This window comes from Bos indicus, chromosome X (assembly GCF_029378745.1).
Source record: "Bos indicus isolate NIAB-ARS_2022 breed Sahiwal x Tharparkar chromosome X, NIAB-ARS_B.indTharparkar_mat_pri_1.0, whole genome shotgun sequence".
Lineage (NCBI taxonomy): Eukaryota > Metazoa > Chordata > Mammalia > Artiodactyla > Bovidae > Bos > Bos indicus.
The window spans coordinates 102,355,177-102,379,299 of record NC_091789.1 but is presented as its reverse complement, the minus strand read 5'-3'; the positions used below and the strand labels follow the sequence as shown (position 1 = coordinate 102,379,299).

The 24,123-nt window shown below is 38.9% G+C and overlaps 1 protein-coding gene across 9 annotated transcripts in view; it reads right to left on the bottom strand.

Moving 5' to 3' along the window:
• VSIG4 (V-set and immunoglobulin domain containing 4) overlaps window positions 1-22,843 on the bottom strand; it is a 100,392-nt gene extending 77,549 nt beyond the window's left edge. For 3 of the 9 annotated variants that reach the window (XM_070784097.1, XM_070784098.1, XM_070784096.1), the window contains exons 1-2: window positions 22,673-22,843; window positions 17,207-17,563 (exon numbers count right to left, since the gene is read on the bottom strand). In XM_070784097.1, the coding sequence (XP_070640198.1) occupies window positions 17,207-17,563; window positions 22,673-22,727 (412 nt within the window). In that variant the 5' untranslated portion in view covers window positions 22,728-22,843. The remainder of the gene's footprint in view (window positions 1-17,206; window positions 17,564-22,672) is intronic. The other 6 variants (XM_070784100.1, XM_070784099.1, XM_070784095.1 and 3 more) reach the window with 3 other exon arrangements.
• Between the last annotated feature and the right edge of the window lie 1,280 nt (window positions 22,844-24,123).

The window sequence follows — 24,123 nt, the reverse complement described above, 5'->3', positions numbered from 1 at the left end:
ATTTCTTATTGAAAACAATGGAGGTCATGAGGCAGAGGGCTTACATATTCAAAGTATGTGCATGCTAAGTTGCTTCAGTTGTGTCCAGTTTTTTGCCATCCTGTGGACAGTAGCTCACCAGGCTTTTCTGTCCATGGGAGTCTACAGGCAGAAATACTGAAGTGGGTTGCAATGCTCTCCTCCAGGAAATCTTCCCAACCCAGAGATCTAACTCTCATCTCTTATGTCTCCTGAATTGGCAGGCAGGTTTTTTTTTTTTTTTTTTACCACTAGTGCCAACTGAGAAGCCCCATTCAAAGTACATATTATATCAATCAATAGTTCTATATTTAGCAAAATTGTCCTTCAAAAATGAAGCAGAATTAAAACATTCCAAGACAATGGGGAGAATGTGTCACCAGCAAATTTGTACTGTGGGAAATCCTGAAGGGATTCTTCAGGGTGAAATGTAAGGACAGTGAATGGTAACTTGAATCAAAGCTAAGAAATAAAGCACAAATAAAGGTAATTTATCTAACTAAACGTAGAAAGAGTATAAATGTATTTTTTGTTGTAACCCCTTTTTTCTATCTGATTTAAAAGACAAATACAGGAGCAATAATTAAAAGCCTATGCTGATATGGTTATAATACATAAAGATGTAATTTGTTATAATAACAGCATAAAGAGGGAGAATGGAATTATCTAGAAAAAAGTTGTATATGCTATTGAAATTAAGTTAGCAAGAATTCAAACTAGATTGTATTAAATTAAGAATTAATAGTAATCCCCATGACAACCACCAAGAAAGTTACAAAATATATATGGGAGAAACAACAAAAGGAATTGCATAGTTCACTATATTATATCTATTTAATACCCAAAACAGAAGTAATGAAGGAATAAAAGAATGAGAAAAGACAAGATATATAGCACATTGGCAAACATAAACCCTATCTTATCAGCACTTACATTAAACATAAACAGATTAAATTATCAAATTTAAAGGCAGAGATTCACAGAATGGATAAGGAACATAATTCAACTAAAAGCTATGTATATTTAGGATTCAAAAGACACAAGTGATTTGTTATTAAAAGAATGAAAAAAATATACCATGTAAACAGTAAACAAAACAGAGCCAGAGTACCTATACTACTATCAAACAAAATATACTTAGCAGCAAAAAATTGTTATTAGAGACAAAGAATCACATTTTATAATTATGAAAGGATCAGTCAATCAATGACACTACAATTATAAACATGTATGCTCTTAACAACAAAGCCCCCCAAAACATGAATCAAACAGTGAGTGCATTTTAAGGAGAAGTAGTTGATTAAAAAGTAACAGCTTGAGATTTAAATACTACATTTTCAACTGTGGATAGAATACCTAGCTGAAAGATCAGCAAGGACATCAAAGACTTGAAAAATACTGTTAACCAATGGACCCAAAGACATGTACAGGACACTCCACAATACAACAGCAGAATACACATCCTGTTTAAGTGCACATGGAACATTATCCAGAATATACCATATATGTTAAGCCATAAAATAAGTCTCAATAAATTTGAAGCAATTGTAATAATGTACCATAATACAATAAAATTAGAAAAAAAATAGCAGAAGGAAATTAGGGAGATGCAAACATATGTAAAAGTCAAACATTTCTAAGTAATCAATGGGTTAAATAAGAAATCATTAAGAAATTAGAAAATACTTGCAAATTATTGAAGATAAAAACACAGCATATCAAAACTTATTGGACACAGTGAAAATAGTATTTTGGTACTACTTAGGTACTATAGCTAATAGTACTTAGCTATAAATACCTACACCAAAAAATTAAAAAAAATTCTGATTAATAACTTAATCTTTCACCTTAAAAAGAAAATTAAAAATAGAAGAGAAAACTAAGCAGAAAATAAGCATATTGAAGAAATCAAATATTTAGCAGAGATAAATGAAACAGAAAATTGAGATAAATGAAATAGAAAATTGAAATAAATAAAATCAACAAAACCAAAGTTTGATTATTGAAAAAGATCAACATAATTGGCAAGCCTTTAGCAAGACCAAACTAAAAAGAAAGAAAGAAGGCTCAAATTATTAAAATCTTTGATGAAAATGGAGACATATCTACTAACTTTATAGAAGTAAAAAGAATGACAAGAGAATACTATGAATAACTGTATGACAATGGATTAACTAAGACACAAACAGTAAATTCCTAGAAATTCACAATCTACTGAAACTGAGTACAGAAGAAATATTAAATCAAAAAAGACAGATTTTTAATGAGTGAAAAGATTGGATTGCTAATCAAACAACTTTATATAAAGTAAAGATTAAGCCCAGGTGTGGTTTCACTGGTGAATTCTATAAACCTCCCCCCCCCCTTTTTTTTTAAATAATGCCAACTCTTCACAAATTCTTTCAAAAAATGGGTATGGTAGCACCTCCTAGCTCAGTATATGAGATCATTTTTATCATTCACTTGGAATTGTATAATGACATAAAAACAAAAGAAAACTAAGAACCAATATTCTTTATGAATATAGATGCAAAACTCCATAACAAAATACTAGCAAACCAAATCTAGCAGCATATTAAAAGGATTCTGTACCATGATCAATTTATCCCAGGAATGCAAGATTGCTTCAGCATTTGAAAATGAGTCAAGATAATACACTCTCTTAATAAAATAAAGAAGGCAAGAAATACACAATCATTTCAATAGACACAGAACATGACTTGACACGATTCAATACCTTTTGATTATAAAAGCACTCAAAAAGCTAGGAATAAGGAAATGTTCTCAACCCAAGCAACATTTACCAAAATAAAGGCATCTGTCATCATATTTAATGTTGAAAGAAAGAATATTTTCTTGTAAGATCACAAAGAAGGCAATGATTCCCATTCTTGCCATGCTTTTTTCACCACTGAACCGTGGGTACTAGCCAGAGAAATTGTGCCAGAATAACAAATAAAAGGCATCTAAATTGGAAAGAAAGGAATAAAATTATTTCTACTTTTAGATGACAAAATCGTATATACAAAAACCTAAAGAATCCACAAAACAATGATTAGAGCAAATAAATGTTTAGCAAAATTGTAGGATATAAGATCAATATACAAATATCAGTTGTACTTCTGTACCCTAGCAATGAACAACCCAAAAATAAAATTAAGGAAAGAATTTTGAAAATAAAAAGGTACCCAAATTGGAAAGGAAGAAGTAAAATTCTCACTATTTGAAAAGAGACATGATACTGTATAAAGATAGTCCTAAAGACCACCAAAAATTTTTAAAATTAATAAATGAATTCAGTAAAATAATAAAATATAAAATCAATATACAGAAATGTGTGGTATTTTTATATAACTCTCAGAAAGATAAGTGAAGAAAATAATCCAATTTATAATTGTATCAAAATTAAAATACTTAGTAATATATTTAGCCAAGATGTTAAAAGACATGTACAATGAAAACTGTAAGACACTGACAAAAGAAATTGAAAACACAACTAAATAAGGAGATACCCCATTTTTCTGGATCAGAAAAATTAATGTTTTTAAAATATCTATACTACTCAAAATAATCTACAGATTAAATACTATCCTTGTCCAAATTCCAATGGTACATTTCAAAGAACTGAAACAATTCTAAAATTTATGTGGGGGGAGGAGCCAAGATGGCGGAGGAGTAGGATGGGGAGAACACTTTCTCCCCCACAAATTCATCAAAAGAGCATTTAAACGTCGAGTAAATTCCACAAAACAACTTCTGAATGCCGGCAGAGGACATCAGGCACCCAGAAAAGCAACCCAACTCTTCGAAAGGAGGTAGGAAAAAATATTAAAAACAACAAAAAAAAAAGAGACAAAAGAGGGAGGGATGGAGTTCCGTCCCGGGAAGGGAATCTTAAAAAGAGAGAAGTTTCCAAACACCAGGAAACCTTCTCACTGCCGAATCTGTGCTGAGCTTTGGAAGCACAGAGGGCAACATAACAGGGAGAAAAAATAAATAAACAATTAAAACTCGCAGATTGCGAGCCCTACGGTAACTCCCCCAGTGGAGAAGCAGCGCAGACGCCTGCATCCACCATTAGCAAGCCGGGGCTGGGCAGGGAGGCGCGGCGTGGGCTGCATCGCTGAGAGTAAGAATCTGGCCTGAATACCCTGAGCGCTATCTGAGCGAAATAATTTGGGCTAGCAAACCAGACTGTGGGATATCTACCACGCGAAAAGCCAGCCCTAACCTAAGACCGCCAGGCCCGCGCACGGAACAAAGGACTGAACAGAGATAGCCGGCTGCAGACCTTCCCCCTCCGGTGACAGGCAGCCAGAGCCGGAAGGGGGCAATCGCAGCCCCAGAGAGACATTATCTATAAAACTGTAAGCAGGCTTCTTTGCTAACTAAAACTTCTTGGGGGTCTGGACGGTCAACATCTGCCTGAGAAGGTGCACCGGTTTTACACCCAGATAACCGAGTGGCGGGGAGGCAATAAGTCGCAGCATTGGCGCTCGCCAAACACCTCATCACCTGAGCTGCTCGGACCTGGGAAGAGCACAAAACGCAGGCCCAACTGAGTCTGCGCCTCTGAGGACTACCCGAGTGCCTGAACCTGAGCGGCTTGGACCTGGGAGGTGCATGCAGCCCAGGGCCGGCCTCGGATTGTTCCCAGCGGAACAACCTCGAGTCCGAGTAGTGTGGACAGGGAGGCTACACGCGCCGTGAGCGGGGGCAGACCCAGGGTGGCTGAGGCACTGAGAGCCCACGCCAGTGTTATTTGTTTGCAGCATCCCTCCCTCCCTCCCCACAGCGCGACTGAACAAGTGAGCCTAAAAAAAAAAAAAAAAGTTTCCCCCACCGTCCCCTTTGTGTCAGGGCGGTAACCAGACACTGAAGAGACCAGCAAACAGAAGAAGCTATAACAGAGGGAAACGCCTTGGAAGCTACAGGCAATAGATCAAAACCCTGTGGTTACTACGAACTACATAGGAAGGGACCTATAGATCTTGAGAAATATAAATCTGACCAAGGAACTAGCCAAAAATGAACTGAACCCACAACACCCACAAAAAAAAAAAAAAAAAAAAGTCCTAGATATATTTTTATTATTTTTACGATCATTCTTTCTTTCTTTCTTTTTTTTTAATTAAAAAATTTTTTTTTAAGTCCTCTATTGTTCCTTTAATTTTCACTTTTATAACCTATTACTTTGCAAAAAAAAAAAAATACCCTATTTTTTTCTTCTTCAGCAAACTTCATATATATATATTTTATAATTTTTTGACCTTGTTTTTTTTTGTTTTTTTTTGTTTTTGTTTTTTTCTTCTTTTCTTTAACATTGTATTTTTGAAATTCCAAACTCTACTCTAGATTTTTAATTTTCGCTTTTTGGTATATGTTATCAATTTTGTACCTATAGTTTTTTTTATATAATTTCTGTGACTTTTTTTTTTCTTCTTCTCTGTTTCTTTCTCTTCTTTTATATAACATTGTATATCTGAAATTTCAAACTTTACTCTAGATTTTTAATTTATGCTTTTTGGTATTTGATATCAATTTTGTACCTGTATTTTCTTTATAATTTTTGTGACATTGTTCGTATTTGTTTGTTTGTTTTCTCTCTTTATTTTTCTTCTTCTTCTTCTTTTTTTTTTTAACATTGTATTTTTGAAATTCCAAACTCTACTCTAGATTTTTAATTTTCGCTTTTTGGTATATGTTATCAATTTTGTACCTATAGTTTTTTTTATATAATTTCTGTGACTTTTTTTTTTCTTCTTCTCTGTTTCTTTCTCTTCTTCTTTTATATAACATTGTATATCTGAAATTTCAAACTTTACTCTAGATTTTTAATTTATGCTTTTTGGTATTTGATATCAATTTTGTACCTGTATTTTCTTTATAATTTTTGTGACATTGTTCGTATTTGTTTGTTTGTTTTCTCTCTTTATTTTTCTTCTTCTTCTTCTTTTTTTTTTTAACATTGTATTTTTGAAATTCCAAACTCTACTCTAGATTTTTAATTTTTGCTTTCTGGTACTAGTTATCAATTTTGTACCTGTACTTTCTTTATAATTTTCGCGACCTTGTTTGTTTTTGTTTGTTCGTTTTTTCTCTCTTTTCCTTCTTCTTTTCTTTAACATCGTATTTTTGAAATTCCAAACTCTACTCTAGATTTTTAATTTTTGCTTTTATGTATTTGTTACCAATTTTGTACCTTTAAGGACCCAATCTTCAGGACCCATTTTTCACTAGGGAGTGAGATTACTGGCTTGACTGCTCTCTCTCCCTTTGGACTCTCCTTTTTCTCCACCAGGTCGCCTGTGTCTCCTCCCTAACCCCTCTCTACTCTACCCAACTCTGAATTTCTGTGTGTTCCAGACGGTGGAGAACACTTAGGGAACTGATTACTGGCTGGATCTGTCTCCCTCCTTTTCATTCCCCCCTTTTATCCTTCTGGCCACCTCTGTTACCTTCCTCTTTCTTCTCTTCTCTGTATAACCCCGTGAACATCTCTGAGTGGTCCAGTTGTGGAGTGCACATAAGGAAGTGACTACTGGCTAGCCCACTCTCTCCACTCTTGATTCACCTCATCTCATTTGGGTTACCTCTAACTCCCTCCTCCCTCTTCTCTTCTCCATGTAACCCTGTGAACCTCTCTGAGTGACCCTCACTGTAGAGAAACTTTTCATCTTTAATGTAGACATTTTATCAATGGTGCTGTATAGAAGGAGAAGTTTTGAAACTACTGTAAAAATAAGACCAATAACCGGAAGCAGGAGACTTAAGTCCAAACCCTGACTCCAGGGAACTCCTGACTCCAAGGAACATTAATTGACAGGAGCTCATCAAATGCCTCCATACCGACACTGAAACCAAGCACCACACAAGGGCCAATAAGTTCCAGGGCAAGACATACCAAGCAAATTCTCCAGCAACAAAGGAACACAGCCCTGAGCTTCAAGATACAGGCTGCCCAAAGTCACCCCAAAACTATAGACATCTCATAACTCATTACTGGACATTTCATTGCACTCCAGAGAGAAGAAATACAGCTCCACCCACCAGAACACCGACACAAGCTTCCCTAACCAGGAAACCTTGACAAGCCACCTGTACAAACCCACACACAGTGAGGAAACGCCACAATAAAGAGAACTCCACAAACTGCCAGAATACAGAAAGGACACCCCAAACTCAGCAATTTAAACAAGATGAAGAGACAGAGGAATACCCAGCAGATAAAGGAACAGAATAAATGCCCACCAAACCAAATAAAAGAGGAAGAGATAGGGAATCTACCTGATAAAGAATTCCGAATAATGATAGTGAATTTGATCCAAAATCTTGAAACTAAAATGGAATCACAGATAAATAGCCTGGAGACAAGGATTGAGAAGATGCAAGAAAGGTTTAACAAGGACCTAGAAGAAATAAAAAAGAGTCAATATATAATGAATAATGCAATAAGTGAAATTAAAAACACTCTGAAGGCAACAAATAGTAGAATAACAGAGGCAGAAGACAGGATTAGTGAATTAGAAGATAGAATGGTAGAAATAAATGAATCAGAGAGGATAAAAGAAAAACGAATTAAAAGAAATGAGGACAATCTCAGAGACCTCCAGGACAATATTAAGCGCTACAACATTCGAATCATAGGGGTTCCAGAAGAAGAAGACAAAAAGAAAGACCATGAGAAAATACTTGAGGAGATAATAGTGGAAAACTTCCCTAAAATGGGGAAGGAAATAATCACCCAAGTACAAGAAACCCAGAGAGTCCCAAACAGGATAAACCCAAGGTGAAACACCCCAAGACACATATTAATCAAATGAACAAAGATCAAACACAAAGAACAAATATTAAAAGCAGCAAGGGAAAAACAACAAATAACACACAAGGGAATTCCCATAAGGATAACAGCTGATCTTTCAATAGAAACTCTTCAAGCCAGGAGGGAATGGCAAGACATACTTAAAGTGATGAAAGAAAATAACCTACAGCCCAGATTATTGTACCCAGCAAGGATCTCATTCAAGTATGAAGGAGAAATCAAAAGCTTTTCAGAGAAGCAAAAGCTGAGAGAATTATGCACCACCAAACCAGCTCTCCAACAAATACTAAAGGATATTCTCTAGACAGGAAACACAAAAACGGTGTATAAACTCGAACCCAAAACAATAAAGTAAATGGCAACGGGATCATACTTATCAGTAATTACCTTAAACGTAAATGGGTTGAATGCCCCAACCAAAAGACAAAGACTGGCTGAATGGATACAAAAACAAGACCCCTACATATGTTGTCTACAAGAGACCCACCTCAAAACAGGGGACACATACAGACTGAAATTGAAGGGCTGGAAAAAGATTTTCCATGCAAATAGGGACCAAAAGAAAGCAGGAGTAGCAATACTCATATCATATAAAATAGACTTTAAAACAAAGGCTGTGAAAAGAGACAAAGATGGTCACTACGTAATGATCAAAGGATCAATCCAAGAAGAAGATATAACAATTATAAATATATATGCACCCAACACGGGAGCACCACAGTATGTAAGACAAATGCTAACAAGTATGAAAGGAGAAATTAACAATAACACAATAATAGTGGGAGACTTTAATACCACACTCACACCTATGGATAGATCAACTAAACAGAAAATTAACAAGGAAACACAAACTTTAAACGATACAATAGACCAGTTAGACCTAATTGATATCTATAGGACATTTCATCCCAAAACAATGAATTTCACCTTTTTCTCAAGCGCACATGGAACCTTCTCCAGGATAGATCACATCCTGGGCCATAAAGCTAGCCTTGGTAAGTTCAAAAAAATAGAAATCATTCCAAGCATTTTTTCTGACCACAGTGCAGTAAGATTAGATCTCAATTACAGGAGAAAAACTATTAAAAATTTCAACATATGGAGGATGAACAACACGCTGCTGAATAACCAACAAATCACAGAAGAAATCAAAAAAGAAATCAAAATTTGCATAGAAACGAATGAAAATGAAAACACAACAACCCAAAACCTGTGGGACACGGTAAAAGCAGTCCTAAGGGGAAAGTTCATAGAAATACAGGCACACCTCAAGAAACAAGAAAAAAGTCAAATAAATAACCTAACTCTACGCCTAAAGCAACTAGAAAAGGAAGAAATGAAGAACCCCAGGGTTAGTAGCAGGAAAGAAATCTTAAAAATTAGAGCAGAAATAAATGCAAAAGAAACAAAAGAGACCATAGCAAAAATCAACAAAGCCAAAAGCTGGTTCTTTGAAAGGATAAATAAAATTGACAAACCATTAGCCAGACTCATCAAGAAACAAAGGGAGAAAAATCAAATCAACAAAATTAGAAACGAAAATGGAGAGATCACAACAGACAACACAGAAATACAAAGGATCATAAGAGACTACTATCAACAATTATATGCCAATAAAATGGACAACGTGGAAGAAATGGACAAATTCTTAGAAAAGTACAACTTTCCAAAACTGGACCAGGAAGAAATAGAAAATCTTAACAGACCCATCACAAGCATGGGAATTGAAACTGTAATCAAAAATCTTCCAGCAAACAAAAGCCCCGGTCCAGACGGCTTCACAGCTGAATTCTACCAAAAATTTAGAGAAGAGCTAACACCTATCCTGCTCAAACTCTTCCAGAAAATTGCAGAGGAAGGTAAACTTCCAAACTCATTCTATGAGGCCACCATCACCCTAATACCAAAACCTGACAAAGATGCCATAAAAAAAGAAAACTACAGGCCAATATCACTGATGAACATAGATGCAAAAATCCTTAACAAAATTCTAGCAATCAGAGTCCAACAACACATTAAAAAGATCATACACCATGATCAAATGGGCTTTATCCCAGGGATGCAAGGATTCTTCAATATCCACAAATCAATCAATGTAATACACCACATTAACAAACTGAAAAATAAAAACCATATGATTTTCTCAATAGATGCAGAGAAAGCCTTTGACAAAATTCAACATCCATTTATGACAAAAACTCTCCAGAAAGCAGGAATAGAAGGAACATACCTCAACATAATAAAAGCTATATATGACAAACCCACAGCAAACATTATCCTCAATGGTGAAAAATTGAAAGCATTTCCTCTAAAGTCAGGAACAAGACAAGGGTGCCCACTTTCACCATTACTATTCAACATAGTTTTGGAAGTTTTGGCCACAGCAATCAGAGCAGAAAAAGAAATAAAAGGAATCCAAATTGGAAAAGAAGAAGTAAAACTCTCACTGTTTGCAGATGACATGATCCTCTACATAGAAAACCCTAAAGATTCCACCAGAAAATTACTAGAAATAATCAATGACTATAGTAAAGTTGCAGGATATAAAATCAACAAACAGAAATCCCTTGCATTCCTATACACTAATAATGAGAAAACAGAAAGAGAAATTAAGGAAACAATTCCATTCACCATTGCAATGGAAAGAATAAAATACTTAGGAATATATCTACCTAAAGAAACTAAAGACCTATATATAGAAAACTATAAAACTCTGGTGAAAGAAATCAAAGAGGACACTAATAGATGGAGAAATATACCATGTTCATGGATTGGAAGAATCAATATAGTGAAAATGAGTATACTACCCAAAGCAATTTATAGATTCAACGCAATCCCTATCAAGCTACCAACAGTATTCTTCACAGAGCTAGAAAAAATAATTTCACAATTTGTATGGAAATACAAAAAACCTCGAATAGCCAAAGCGATCTTGAGAAAGAAGAATGGAACTGGAGGAATCAACCTACCTGACTTCAGGCTCTACTACAAAGCCACAGTTATCAAGACAGTATGGTACTGGCACAAAGACAGAAATATTGATCAATGGAATAAAATAGAAAGCCTAGAGATAAATCCACGCACCTATGGACACCTTATCTTTGACAAAGGAAGCAAGAATATACAATGGATTAAAGACAATCTCTTTAACAAGTGGTGCTGGGAAATCTGGTCAACCACTTGTAAAAGAATGAAACTGGACCACTTTCTAACACCATACACAAAAATAAACTCAAAATGGATTAAAGATCTAAACGTAAGAGCAGAAACTATAAAACTCCTAGAGGAGAACATAGGCAAAACACTCTCCGACATACATCACAACAGGATCCTCTATGACCCACCTCCCAGAATATTGGAAATAAAAGCAAAAATAAACAAATGGGACCTAATTAACCTTAAAAGCTTCTGCACATCAAAGGAAACTATTAGCAAGGTGAAAAGACAGCCTTCAGAATGGGAGAAAATAATAGCAAATGAAGCAACCGACAAACAACTAATCTCAAAAATATACAAGCAACTCCTACAGCTCAACTCCAGAAAAATAAACGACCCAATCAAAAAATGGGCCAAGGACTAAATAGACATTTCTCCAAAGAAGACATACAGATGGCTAACAAACACATGAAAAGATGCTCAACATCACTCATTATCAGAGAAATGCAAATCAAGACCACTATGAGGTACCATTTCACACCAGTCAGAATGGCTGCAATCCAAAAGTCTACAAATAATAAATGCTGGAGAGGGTGTGGAGAAAAGGGAACCCTCTTACACTGTTGGTGGGAATGCAAACTAGTACAGCCACTATGGAGAACAGTGTGGAGATTCCTTTAAAAACTGGAAATAGAACTGCCTTATGATCCAGCAACCCCACTGCTGGGCATACACACTGAGGAAACCAGAAGGGAAAGAGACACGTGTACCCCAATGTTCATCGCAGCACTGTTTATAATCGCCAAGACATGGAAGCAACCTAGATGTCCATCAGCAGATGAATGGATAAGAAAGCTGTGGTACATATACACAATGGAGTATTACTCAGCCATTAAAAAGAATACATTTGAATCAGTTCTAATGAGGTGGATGAAACTGGAGCCTATTATACAGAGTGAAGTAAGCCAGAAGGAAAAACATAAATACAGTATACTAATGCAGATATATGGAATTTAGAAAGATGGTGACAATAACCCTGTGTACGAGACAGCAAAAGACACTGATGTATAGAAGTCTTATGGACTCTGTGGGAGAGGGAGAGGGTGGGAAGATTTGGGAGAATGACATTGAAACATGTAAAATATCATGTAGGAAACGAGTTGCCAGTCCAGGTTCGATGCACGATGCTGGATGCTTGGGGCTGGTGCACTGGGACAGCCCAGAGGGATGGTATGGGGAGGGAGGAGGAAGGAGGGTTCGGGATGGGGAACACATGTATACCTGTGGCGGATTCATTTTGATATTTGGCAAAACTAATACAATTATGTAAAGTTTAAAAATAAAATAAAATTAGAAAAAAAAATTTATGTGGAACCACAAAAAAATGCAGAATAACCTAAAATAATCTTGAGAAAGAAGAATAAAGCTGGAGGCATCATGTTCTCTGATTTTAAACTATACTTCAAAACTATAGTAATCAAAACAGTATGATACTGGCACAAGAACAGACACACAGATCAATGAAACAAAACTGAGAGCCTAGAAATAAGCTCACACTTACATGGACAATTAATTTATGACAAAGGAGCAAAGATGTGAATAGAGAGGAGGAGCAAAGATGTGAAATTGGAGATTTGGAAGTAAGTGATGACTCCAGTTTACAAAGTTATATTGGGGTAAATAAGGAGGGACAGATAATAAAAACTACCTGTTTTAGTAGGTCGGTAGTGGCCACAGCCGAGAGATGGTGTGGCAGATGTAAAGTTTTATTTAATGACACATATGTTGAAATGAAAGTGTTAGTCACTCAGTCGTGTCCAACTCTTTGTAACCCCATGGATTGTAGCCAGCCAGGTTCCTCTGTCCATGGGATTTTCCAGGCAAGAATACTGGAGTGGGTTCCAATGCCCTCTTTCAGGGGATCTTCCCAACCCAGGGATTGAACCCAGGTCTCTCTGTCAGATTCTTTACCATCTGAGCCACTGTGGATGTTATTTACATATATATGTACATTAGGCTTGCATAATACACCCCACTCCAGTACTCTTGCCTGGAAAATCCCATGGACGGAGGAGCCTGGTAAGCTGCAGTCCATGGGGTCGCAAAGAGTCGGACACGACTGAGCGACTTCACTTTCACTTTTCACTTTCCTGCATTGGAGAAGGAAATGGCAGCCCACTCCAGTGTTCTTGCCTGGAGAATCCCAGGGACGGGGGCGGGGGAGCCTCGTGGGCTGCCGTCTCTGGGGTCGCACAGAGTTGGACACGACTGGAGCAACTTAGCAGCATATATATATATATTATATATATGGCTATATATTATATATATATATATATATATATATATATATATATATATATATATTAGGCTTAGGTAGAGGATAATGGATGAAGCATGGAGTTAGAGTAGTTGAGGTTAAGAGCTGAGGTAAAGGATTTTTCTGTGGAGAAAAAGATATATCTTACACTGAGCCAAGAGGGAATGAACAAGGGAATGTCGAAGCAGAGAGGGTGCTTGATAGAGTTCACATCTGATGGTGGGGATCTGGGTCTTCTCAAGTTAAGGAGAAGGTGACCTCATCTTCTGGGAGCAGGGCTGAAACATGAAATAAGTCAGAAATTGTTCTGAATAGCTGCTATAAGGAATAGGACATAGATAAGCAAATTGATTGACAAACAGCATAGGGACAGGCAGTAGATGACACAGAGTATGAAACTAAAGTGGGGCCAATGCATCTCTGTACTTTTTCCAGAATTGGGGAATAACACAGAGTGTGAAGTGTATGTAGGACAGAGATGAATCAGGTGACCAGACTTAAGGAACTATGTTGAGGTGGAAGAGAAGGCAGGTAGAGGAAGCCAAGAGAAAGTAACTTGGATCAGAGAGCAGGAAAGGATGTAACTTCTCTGGGCCTCAATTTCCTTATCCGTCAGTAGAGGTCAGTTGTGAGCACTGCCTAACAGTTTTATTGTCTGTCAACATGGACTGGAAAAGGAATAGGCAGGCTGATTGGTTGTGAGCAAGGTCATGCTCAAATGGGCTAGAAACACACTTATAGAAAGATGAGAATGTTCAACTTGTCTCTTTATGAAGCACACTTTTTTTTTTTTTTGCTTTCTGGCCATGTCTTTCTCTGCTTGACCAGATTGTCATCTCTCAAATAACTGGACCAGTGTCCATAAATTTCTTTCAGGATGAGACTCCCCTTATTCCTTCCTAAACTAACAGACCAAAACTTACAGCACACACATCCTCACTACATCTAAACTTTGGCAAACAAATCCCTTCAGGCCAAACAGGAGTCTCAAACCAATATCAACCACCTAATGGGAAGTAGATGGAGAAACAGTGGAAGCAGTGTCAGATTTTATTTTTTTGGCCTCCAAAATCACTGCAGATGGTGATTGCAGCCAGGAAATTAAAAGATGCTTACTCCTTGCAAGGAAAGTTATGACCAACCTAGATAGCATATTCAAAAGCAGAGACATTACTTTGCCAACAAAGGTCCATCTAGTCAAGGCTATGGTTTTTCCAGTGGTCATGTATGGATGTGAGAGTTGGACTGTGAAGAAAGCGGAGCACCAAAGAATTGATGCTTTTGAACTGTGGTGTTGGAGAAGACTCTTGAGAGTCCCTTGGACTGCAAGGAGATTCAACCATTCCATTCTAAAGATCAGTCCTGGGTGTTCATTGGAAAGTGAAAGTGAACTCGCTCAGTCATGTCTGACTCTTTGCAACCCCATGGACTGTAGCCCACCAGGCTCCTCTGTTCATGGGATTCTCCAGGCAAGAATACTGGAGTGGGTTGCCATTTCCTTCGCCAGGGGCTCTTCCCACCCCAGGGATCGAACCTGGGTCTCCCGCACTGTAGGCAGACGCTTTAACCTCTGAGCTACCAGGGAAACTCATTGGAAGGACTGATGCTAAAGCTGAAACTCCAATATTTTGGCCACCTCATGCGAAGAGTTGACTCATTGGAAAAGACTCTGATGCTGGGAGGAATTGGGGGCAAGAGGAGAAGGGGTCAACAGAGGATGAGATAGCTGGATGGCATCACTGACTCAATGGACATGAGTCTGAGTAAACTCTGGGAATTGGTGATGGACAGGGAGGCCTGGCATGCTGCAGTTCATGGGGTCACAAAGAGTCAGACACGACTGAGCGACTGAACTGAACTGAACCCAAGTGGAAGGAGACAGTTTGCTTACTTTTGTTACACAGAGATATCCTCTGAGGATAATAATTTTCAGGAGACTCTGAGGGTAATCTCCTAAAGGAAGTTAGCCCTCAACTTGTTTTGGGAAATAAAAACCATCTTGGAATAAGTATCTTCCCTTCCAAGGAGATTTCTTTAAGGGCAACAAGATTCATTTGGCCATATCAGTGCTGGGCTGTTCATTTAAATTCCAGTCTACAATCATTATGTACACAGTTTGCAGTGTTTCCAAATAATTCTGTAATAAACATTCAGACCTTGATTAGACTTCAACCAGAATTTGCATTTGGCTTTAGGGAAAAAGAGGGGAGATTTAAAGAAACTGTGCAGAGATCTGGGCTTTATTTCATAAAGCAAAACTGAACAATCAACCAACAAAATAAAAATAACAGCAAAAAAAAAAAAAAAATCGAAGCACAACAAAAACAAACCAATAAAAAGTATCCCAAAGGGTGCCCAGAAACTGGTGTAGGTTCAATCACGAGAGGCAATCAGACATAGTGGGAGAACATGAAACCTGAGTACAAATCCTGCCTTGAACTTCCAAACAGTAAGCCCCTGGACAAGTAGATTTCCCTTTCTGATGTGTAGTTTCTTCTTCTGTAAAATAAGGGTAATGATAGCTATCTCATGAGATAATTGTGAGATTCAATGAGAAAACATGTGCCAACTTCTTGTGCATTGTATATGGCAAAAAAGGGTACTTAGTAACTATTACTTTTCCCTTTACCATCTTCATCTACTTAACCTACAACACGACAGGAAATGTCTCCAGTGTTATTGTGCCAGTCCAGAATTTTTCCTTAGTAATTGAACAACCAAGGACTCCCTCCCCACTCTGCCCAATTGATTTTCTCTGGGATGAGGGCATTATGTTGATATATGTCTCTGGAGCAAGGTAGTCCACTGAGATTCTCATCAAGAAAGAATGTTGCTCACCTTTGACCACAAATTTCACAGTGTGACTGTGCTGCTCAGAGCCTAACCAGCCCTTGACAGTACAGAAATAGGAACCCGAGTCATCTACCACTGCAGACTTCAAAAGTAAGATACTGAAGATTCCTACTTTGATGGGTACTTGGTTGTTAGTCTATTCCTTGTATCAAACATAATTAATGGGGGGAGATCCCCAAGCCTGGCATTGAAGGCTAATCCTCATTCCTTTGGGTACTGTGAAGCCATAGCCACTGCCAGTCATCACTGTGGGTTTAGAAACAGATACTGCAAAGGGAAGACAAAAGAGGAGGCTCTGGGAAGTTACAAGGATATGAAAACACAAGGCTGTCACCCATGTTGAGTCTAGGCTTATAAATATCTCTGCAAAGGGAAAAAAAGGGCTGCTGATGTGGGGAACAAAAGGGAATAAGATGACTTAAATAAAAATAATTTCCTTGGAAAGAATAAGTATCATTTTGTATTATTTGGGGATGTGTGCTATCTGTAGTTTAAAAAATAAACTGACTAAAACAAAGCCCAAACAGCTTTTTTGTTTTGGTTTCGTTTTTCATTTTGCTTTGTTTGCTTGTTTTTGTTCAGATTTTTTGGTTTATCTGAAGTTTTGGATGACCAGGGGTCAGATTTTTGTAAAATTGTCAAGCCAGCTAAGCTTATTTTTACTAATCCATGCATACTCTTCCCCAGAGTTTCTCTGCCAACACTTTTACATTCTCTGATAACCTGATCAGATATACTTATTTTTATGAGTTTTAAGAGAGTCCAAGGGTACAATCAGGCTGTGGGTGCTGGAATTTCTGGAACATGTGAAGGGGTAGAGATTTGAAGGCCAGAAAGCCTTCCCAACATTTATTAAATTCTGCCACGAGAGTGATAACCCTGAGAATATCCTGTTCACTACCTCTGATTAGCACATATAACTGAAGAGAGACTATGTAGAGGTAAACTAAGGTCTCTGGGTTTCTTAGGACTTTCTAGGATTGCAGTCCTTTATTGGGTCTTTGCTTACCAGTACTTTCTTAACGCCCATAGTGACTCACGTTTCTGGACTCGGAGTTCAACGATTTTATCTCTCACAACTTGGTTGCCATCAGGAGTCTGCCAAGTGACTTCACATGTGTAGTGGCTCCGGTCATCCATCTCCAGGGTATTCAGTTGGAGGGACACATCTCCTGGAACCTCATGATTTACATGCAGGCGGCCCCGGTACTTTGCTTGCTGAATATGGTCTCCAGAGGGGTCACGTAGAAAAATGGTGACTGAGTCAGATCCACGTTCTACCAGCCACTTTACTAAGACTTGTGTATACCCTTGCAGAGGACCATAGGTACAGGGAATATTTACATCCCCTTTCCAAGGCCCAGTAACACTCTCAGGCACTTCCAGGATGGGATGTCCTGAAGAGGAGGGAACAGAAGAAGGGAGAAGACACAGATGGTACACTCATCTGAGAGCTAAGATGGCAGTGGCAGGCTTCAAGAGGTTTCTGAGAAACACACCCTTAACTCATACGTTCAGATTTCCCATGGTCTTTTCTTCTCTGCCAGCTCTCTCATCAATCAGAACCAGTCCTTAGAAGGAAAGCCCTAAAGTTTTTTGTTTTTGTTTGTTTGTTTGTTTAGCACTTGTGAGTTTCAAGTTCTTTTCCTATCACTTCCTTGCTTTGAAGTGATCCTGTGTAAGTCAATTTACACCATGTTGGACCTATTTTTTTCATATATTATATAGAAATTCTGAGGGGAATGATCTCTAAGGATCCTACAAACTCTAATATTCTGTAAATCCATGGAAAAAACCTCTTTCAACATTTTCCAAAAGAAGTATGGGAGCAAATGCTGAGCAATTGGGTCTGAGCTATTTTACTGCATGTAATTATGCACTTGGAGAAATGTGGTGGCTTCAGGTTTCAGAAAGAAAAGACTATCTACCCTGCTTATTCCTCACTGCTCCCTGAGAAAGGCTCAGTGATTGGCTCCTTGCACTAAAATTATTTTCTGGAAGGGAAGAAAGAGGCAGGCAAAGGACAATTCTCAGGGTGGAAACTTGTATAAGATGCATTTCTGTTTAGCAAAATCATCAGCTATTGTTAAATGTTGAAAACATGCAATTTGTAAGCTTGATATTTTTTCTGATTTCTATCCTTTCTTTATCTTCCTTTTTGTTTCTCTGAGTTCTCAGCAAAAGTACATTGGAAAATTTCATCCTGAGGAGGAATGGAGAGGAAAATATCTGGAAGGGAAAAGGTTCTGAGTATAATTCTAGAGCTGACTGGTAGGAATGGTGATAGGGCCAAAGGGTGATTATTTCTTGGCTTGCTGAGAAAGGAAACTAAGGGGGAAAAGTTGGGGATGTTGAGAGAGATACCACCTTCCATCAACAATTTCCATCCATAAGCTCATATCTTGAGAATTTTATGTTTTATTTAACTGGAGTCAGGAACCAGGGATTGTATTTAGATATGATTTTATTCTCTCTTAGGAGAGGTAGTTTCAAAGTGTAGAAAGTAAAAGAGTTAGTCGCTCAGTTATATCTGACTCTTTTCAACTCCATGGAGTGTAGCCCACCACAATCCTCTGTCCATAGAATTCTCCAGATAAGGATCCTGGAGTGGGTAGCCATTCCCTTTTCCAGGGGATGCTCCTGACCCAGGGATCAAACCCAAGTCTCCTGCATTGCAGATAGATTCTTTACCATCTGAGCCACCAGGGAAACCCTTATCAAATAAAAGATTTTTATATAGCCTAAGATTCCCAGGCTTTAATCAAACAGATGAAAGATAGAGTGGGGGCATGTGTTCTAGCTCTCAGAATGCATTGCCAAATACCAGGGCTTCTGTCAATGGGAATGCTAAAGTCTAGCCTTTGGCCTGTGCCCTCAACAGAGACTCTAGTACATCTCCTTTACAACCTGCTGGGACCTATCGAGTTATGAACAGGTAATAGGTCATCCCTTGGTTGTAGGGAAACTAGAGAGGACACTTGAGCAACAAGGCAGCTTGGCAGCCAATGTGAAATGTAAGTCAAATTAAGAAATACTCATCACTTTCCTGGAAATTTGGGTAGGGGAAAATCTATTTCAGGAAATTCCCAACACTTGGGGAGACACTTTGCCCATTATGGATCCTTGCAAACCACCAAATGGTGAGGTACTTGGTGCAACAGGGTTTGAAGTACCAGGCAGGGTGGAATTTGGAGGCTTCCAGTATGGCATAGCTAGAAGGGCTTTTAGAATCCACCTAGACACATTCCCTCATGGTACATATGGACAAGCTGAGGCTCAGTGAAAGAAAGATGCTTACTCAAAGTCATACAGAAAGTAAGGGCACAGCCAGGCCTGGAGGACTAGAATGAAGTCTTTCAGATGCCACACTGCCTCCATACTTTTTAACCTGATTAATCTACCAGCCACAACTGAAACCAGAACCTTCTTATCTGGATCTATTTGATATGGTTTAACAGTGGCATCTGGTCCCATCACTTCATGGGAAATAGATGGGGAAACAGTGGAAACAGTGTCAGACTTTATTTTGGGGGGCTCCAAAATCACTGCAGATGGTGACTGCAGCCATGAAATTAAAAGACACTTACTCCTTGGAAGAAAAGTTATGAGCAACCTAGATAGCATATTCAAAAGCAGAGACATTACTTTGCCAACAAAGTCCCATCTAGTCAAGGCTATGGTTTTTTCCAGTGGTCATGTATGGATGTAAGAGTTGGACTGTGAAGAAAGCTGAGCACTGAAGAATTGATGATTTGAACTGTGGTGTTGGAGAAGACTCTTGAGAGTCCCTTGGACTGCAAGGAGATCCAACCAGTCCATTCTGAAGGAGATCAGCCCTGGGATTTCTTTGGAAGGAATGATGCTAAGGCTGAAACTCCAGTACTTTGGCCACCTCATACGAAGAGTTGACTCATTGGAAAAGACTCTGATGCTGGGAGGGATTGGGGGCAGGAGGAGAAGGGGATGACAGAGGATGAGATGGCTGGATGGCATCACTGACTCAATGGACGTGAGTCTGAGTGAACTCCAGGAGTTGGTGATGGACAGGGAAGCCTGGCGTGCTGCGATTCATGGGTTTGCAAAAAGTCAGACACGACTGAGTGACTGAACTGAACTGAACTGAACAGTGCTATCCTAGGACTGGAAAATATCCTCTTGACAGCCTAAAAAATAATTCTCTCATCTGCCAACTGCTTTCTGAGAAATCTTTCCCAGAACTTCAGAGCTTAGCTCTCCTCCCTCAGGAGACTGAATATTATTCAACTATTTCATCCCTTCAGAAGAAAGAAAAGGGCTGGGCATTGACTCAAAGGGCTTTGTTGGAAAGTGTTTTGACTTGAGAAAGAAGGGCTAGTACTGAGGCCCACACTATTCCTGGGACCTGGACTTTAAAAAGTAAAGAGATCTGTGGCTTGTGTGATGATCCTAAGCAAGGAAAGGCCGGGTTTGGGTGGTTATGAGATCCATTATGGGCTCCATTTAAACTTTTCATCCTCATATCATCAAACAGGCAATCACATCTTCTGATGACCCTGAACATCTGTGTCTGGCCTCTCTCCCCCTATTATAATGCCCACTCAATAGAGGATTAGTTTACATAATAGATATTTGAAAAAATTTTATAGTGTTTATAAAATGCAAATGTTAGGATTTATTTTTATTATTTAAACATATGTCTTAAATCGAGAGACTTTTTAGAAGTGAAGCCACAGTCCTCCAGAGCTTTCCACCTGGCAGGGTGTTTTGAGATCAGTCAAACTGATCTCCTCACTATACAAATGAGCTGGGGACACTGAGATTAAGGGAGAAGGAAAGTGTTATCGGCCAGTTTGTTCCCAGTCTCAGGTCTGTGGTGTTAGACTCTCTACACAAATGATAGACCTACTTCTAGGTCTAAATAACCTCCACAGGCTGTGGAGGGAACAACACACACACACACACACACACACACACACACATGTGATTTAAATTTAACATTTGCAAAATGGTCCTCTGAGCTCCAGTCCTGTCTCTTTAATTCCCAACTCAAATCAACTGATTTGGAGAAAGTAGAGAGGTGCACTCTAAAATGTATTAGAGAGTGAAAATATTGGAGTTGTAGAAAGAACAATAATTTTTAGGAGCATTAACTCTGTTGCTGATGCTCTGTGACCTGGAAAAAATTATTTTCCTTCTTTGGTGACTTAATTCAGTGTCTCTTCTAACTCTGAGGTTCTAGAATTTGATGGATGACAGAGCCCCAGGACAAGGTGATTTAATCTGAGTCAGTTATGGAAAGTTGGATTCTTTCTAACAACATAAATAGCACCAAGTTAGCACTCATCTCGTCTCTCCCTCTAAGGATATGGAATAAGCAGGGACGAATCAAGGATCCTTTTACCTTATCGTGAGTTTCACTTAGCTATTACTCAGGCTTAGTTTCTTAAAGGGAGAAGGGAATGGCAACCCAAGGCAGTATTCTTGTCAAGAGAATCCCATGGACAGAGGAGCCCGGAGGGCTGCTGTCCATGGAATCGCAGAGTCGGGAACGACTGAAGCAACTTAGCATGCATTGGAGAGGGAAATGGCAACCCCCTCCAGTATTCTTGCCTGGATAATCCCATGGACTGAGGAGTTTGGCGGGCTGTTGTCCATGGGGTCACACAGAGTCAAGCACAACTGAAGTGACTTAGCATGCATGCATGTATTGGAGAGGAAAATGACAACCCACTCCAGTATCCTGGAGAATCCCAGGTACAGAGGAGTCTGGTGGGCTGCCATCTATGGGGTCACACAGAGTCAGACATGACTGAAGTGTCTTAGCAGCAGCAGCATCAGTTTCCTAAAAGGCTATTTCAGTTCTCAAGGGTATAAATGACGATACAGTAGGATTTCAGAAAATAATGCTGCTATGAGATAGTCAATCCTCTTTTGGTATATAAGTCCAGCATTAAATTGGACAAATTACCCCAGACAAATTGGGCCATGTCCACAGGGAAGTGAGTCATCCTAGGAAATGATAAGAAATCAAGTCTTGTGAAGAACAGTTGAAGGAGCTAAAGCTGTTTAACTTGGAGAAAAGATGAATCAAAGGAACATTGTTTCTGTCCACAGCATTCTAAAGACCTGTCACAACATTGAGAAGATATATTTTTTGTGTCTCCAAGAAACAGGGCTGGGATCCTTTGATAGAAGCCACAAAGGAATTGATTTAGTTCAACACAAGGAAGTTAGGAACCTTTTTAGTGTCCCTGAGATACAACAAATACTAGAAAATAATGTGTATGTTTTACAGGGGAGGATCCTTTCCAGCTTCTACCCAAACTTATCTCCTGGCTTCTTCAATAACCTTCAACCACTTCCCTCCCTTCTGCCCAAAGCTGATAGAATCTGGATCATTGGCTGAGAACAATCACTCATTTAGCAGGAGTAGGCTTTCCTCAGTAGGCATTCAATCCCACCTCTCCCCACTCCCCCATTTTTGCCTGTGCCAAAAGTGGCAGCCAGGCCCCCTTTTGCTACTTTACCATAGATGACCACCAGTAGGTGGCTCAGGAGCAGCAGGCCCAGTAAGAGCCCCATCACAGCCAGAGCCACTTCTGTCCTTTCTTCTAGCCTCCTGATATTAAAAAGATGAACTCCTGATGGCTTCCAGAGTCTGCGCTTGCTTACTTCCCTTTCTTCCTTATATCTCTCACACGGACTCCAAGTCTCATCTAACATTCCCCTTCCTTCCCTATTTCAGTACAAGTCACATGAGCACCCCCTCCCTACCCTGCCTGGGGTTGGAGTTTTAACTGTGAGTGAAGCAATTCTTCCCCTTGCTAAAGTATTGCCTTGACTTTCCCTGGAGCCAATAGGAGTTTCTGGCCTTTGATTTCCCAAGCTGTGTTTATTTTGTGTTTCCTCAACAAGATGAGGTTGAGGAATAACTTTGGGATGAGTGTGCTCCCTCCACTATGGAAGTATTTTCCTTCCTGGTGTGCCCAGGTAGAATAGATCAACTTTGCTGGACTATGCAATATTCAGCAGTCTTACTGTTAACCCGTGTCTATTCAGTCTATGCAAATAAACAAAGGGTTGGAGATGGGTGTCTATGGGCCTCAGAATGCAGGAGATTAAGTTTGTGAAAGATATTTTTATATATCAGTGTTTAAATAATTTGTAAGCCCATGAATAATGCTGTTATGGGGGAATATACCCCCACATCTCCTATAGGGAAAGCTTTCTCTGATAGCTCTGCCTCTTTGGTGGTAAGGGTAAAGTTTCCATTACTGCTCACAAGGAATCTTTTATTTATTTGTTTAGTTGGAAAGTTAGGTCTGGCATTCAGTGTACTTGCCAATTGATTTGACAGTGGTATGCTCTATTAGATTGACCTTTTAAATGGTTTTACACTGATACATACACCTGACCCGTAAGAGTTATATTAAGCCTTATGAGAAGCTTAATTACTTCTCTTCATAAGCCTCAGGGTGACTTTTAAGTCCACCAGAAGTCTAACTCTAGGTTTGGCACTGCTAACAGTTCACTAATCTTTGAAAATATAAACACTTCCAAGAGGAAAAATACACCCAACAAATTCACACTGCAGTGGGTCTCCAAAGAGAGACATCATCTCCTCCACTCCTGTGTGTAACCACCTCTAGTGCCTGTCAAGGAGTGGTTACATACAAATGAGTTGAGGCTGGACAAGGGCTAAGAGGCGACTCTAGCATTTCAGATTCTGCCATTATCACATGGGATTCTCTCAAGTCCCTCTGGCTTCCAAATTCAGTCTCCCTTGTATGGCTGTCCCTTGCTTTTTGGTCACTTCATTTAGTCTACCTCACTGGAACTTTTAGTCATTCTTTCCCATCAGGTCATCACTCAGGGAACCCTGAACTTTGGAAAACCCTCCTTTTGTATTTTCCAACCAACATCCTACTACCATCACCACCATTCACACACACACACACACACACACACACACACCTCT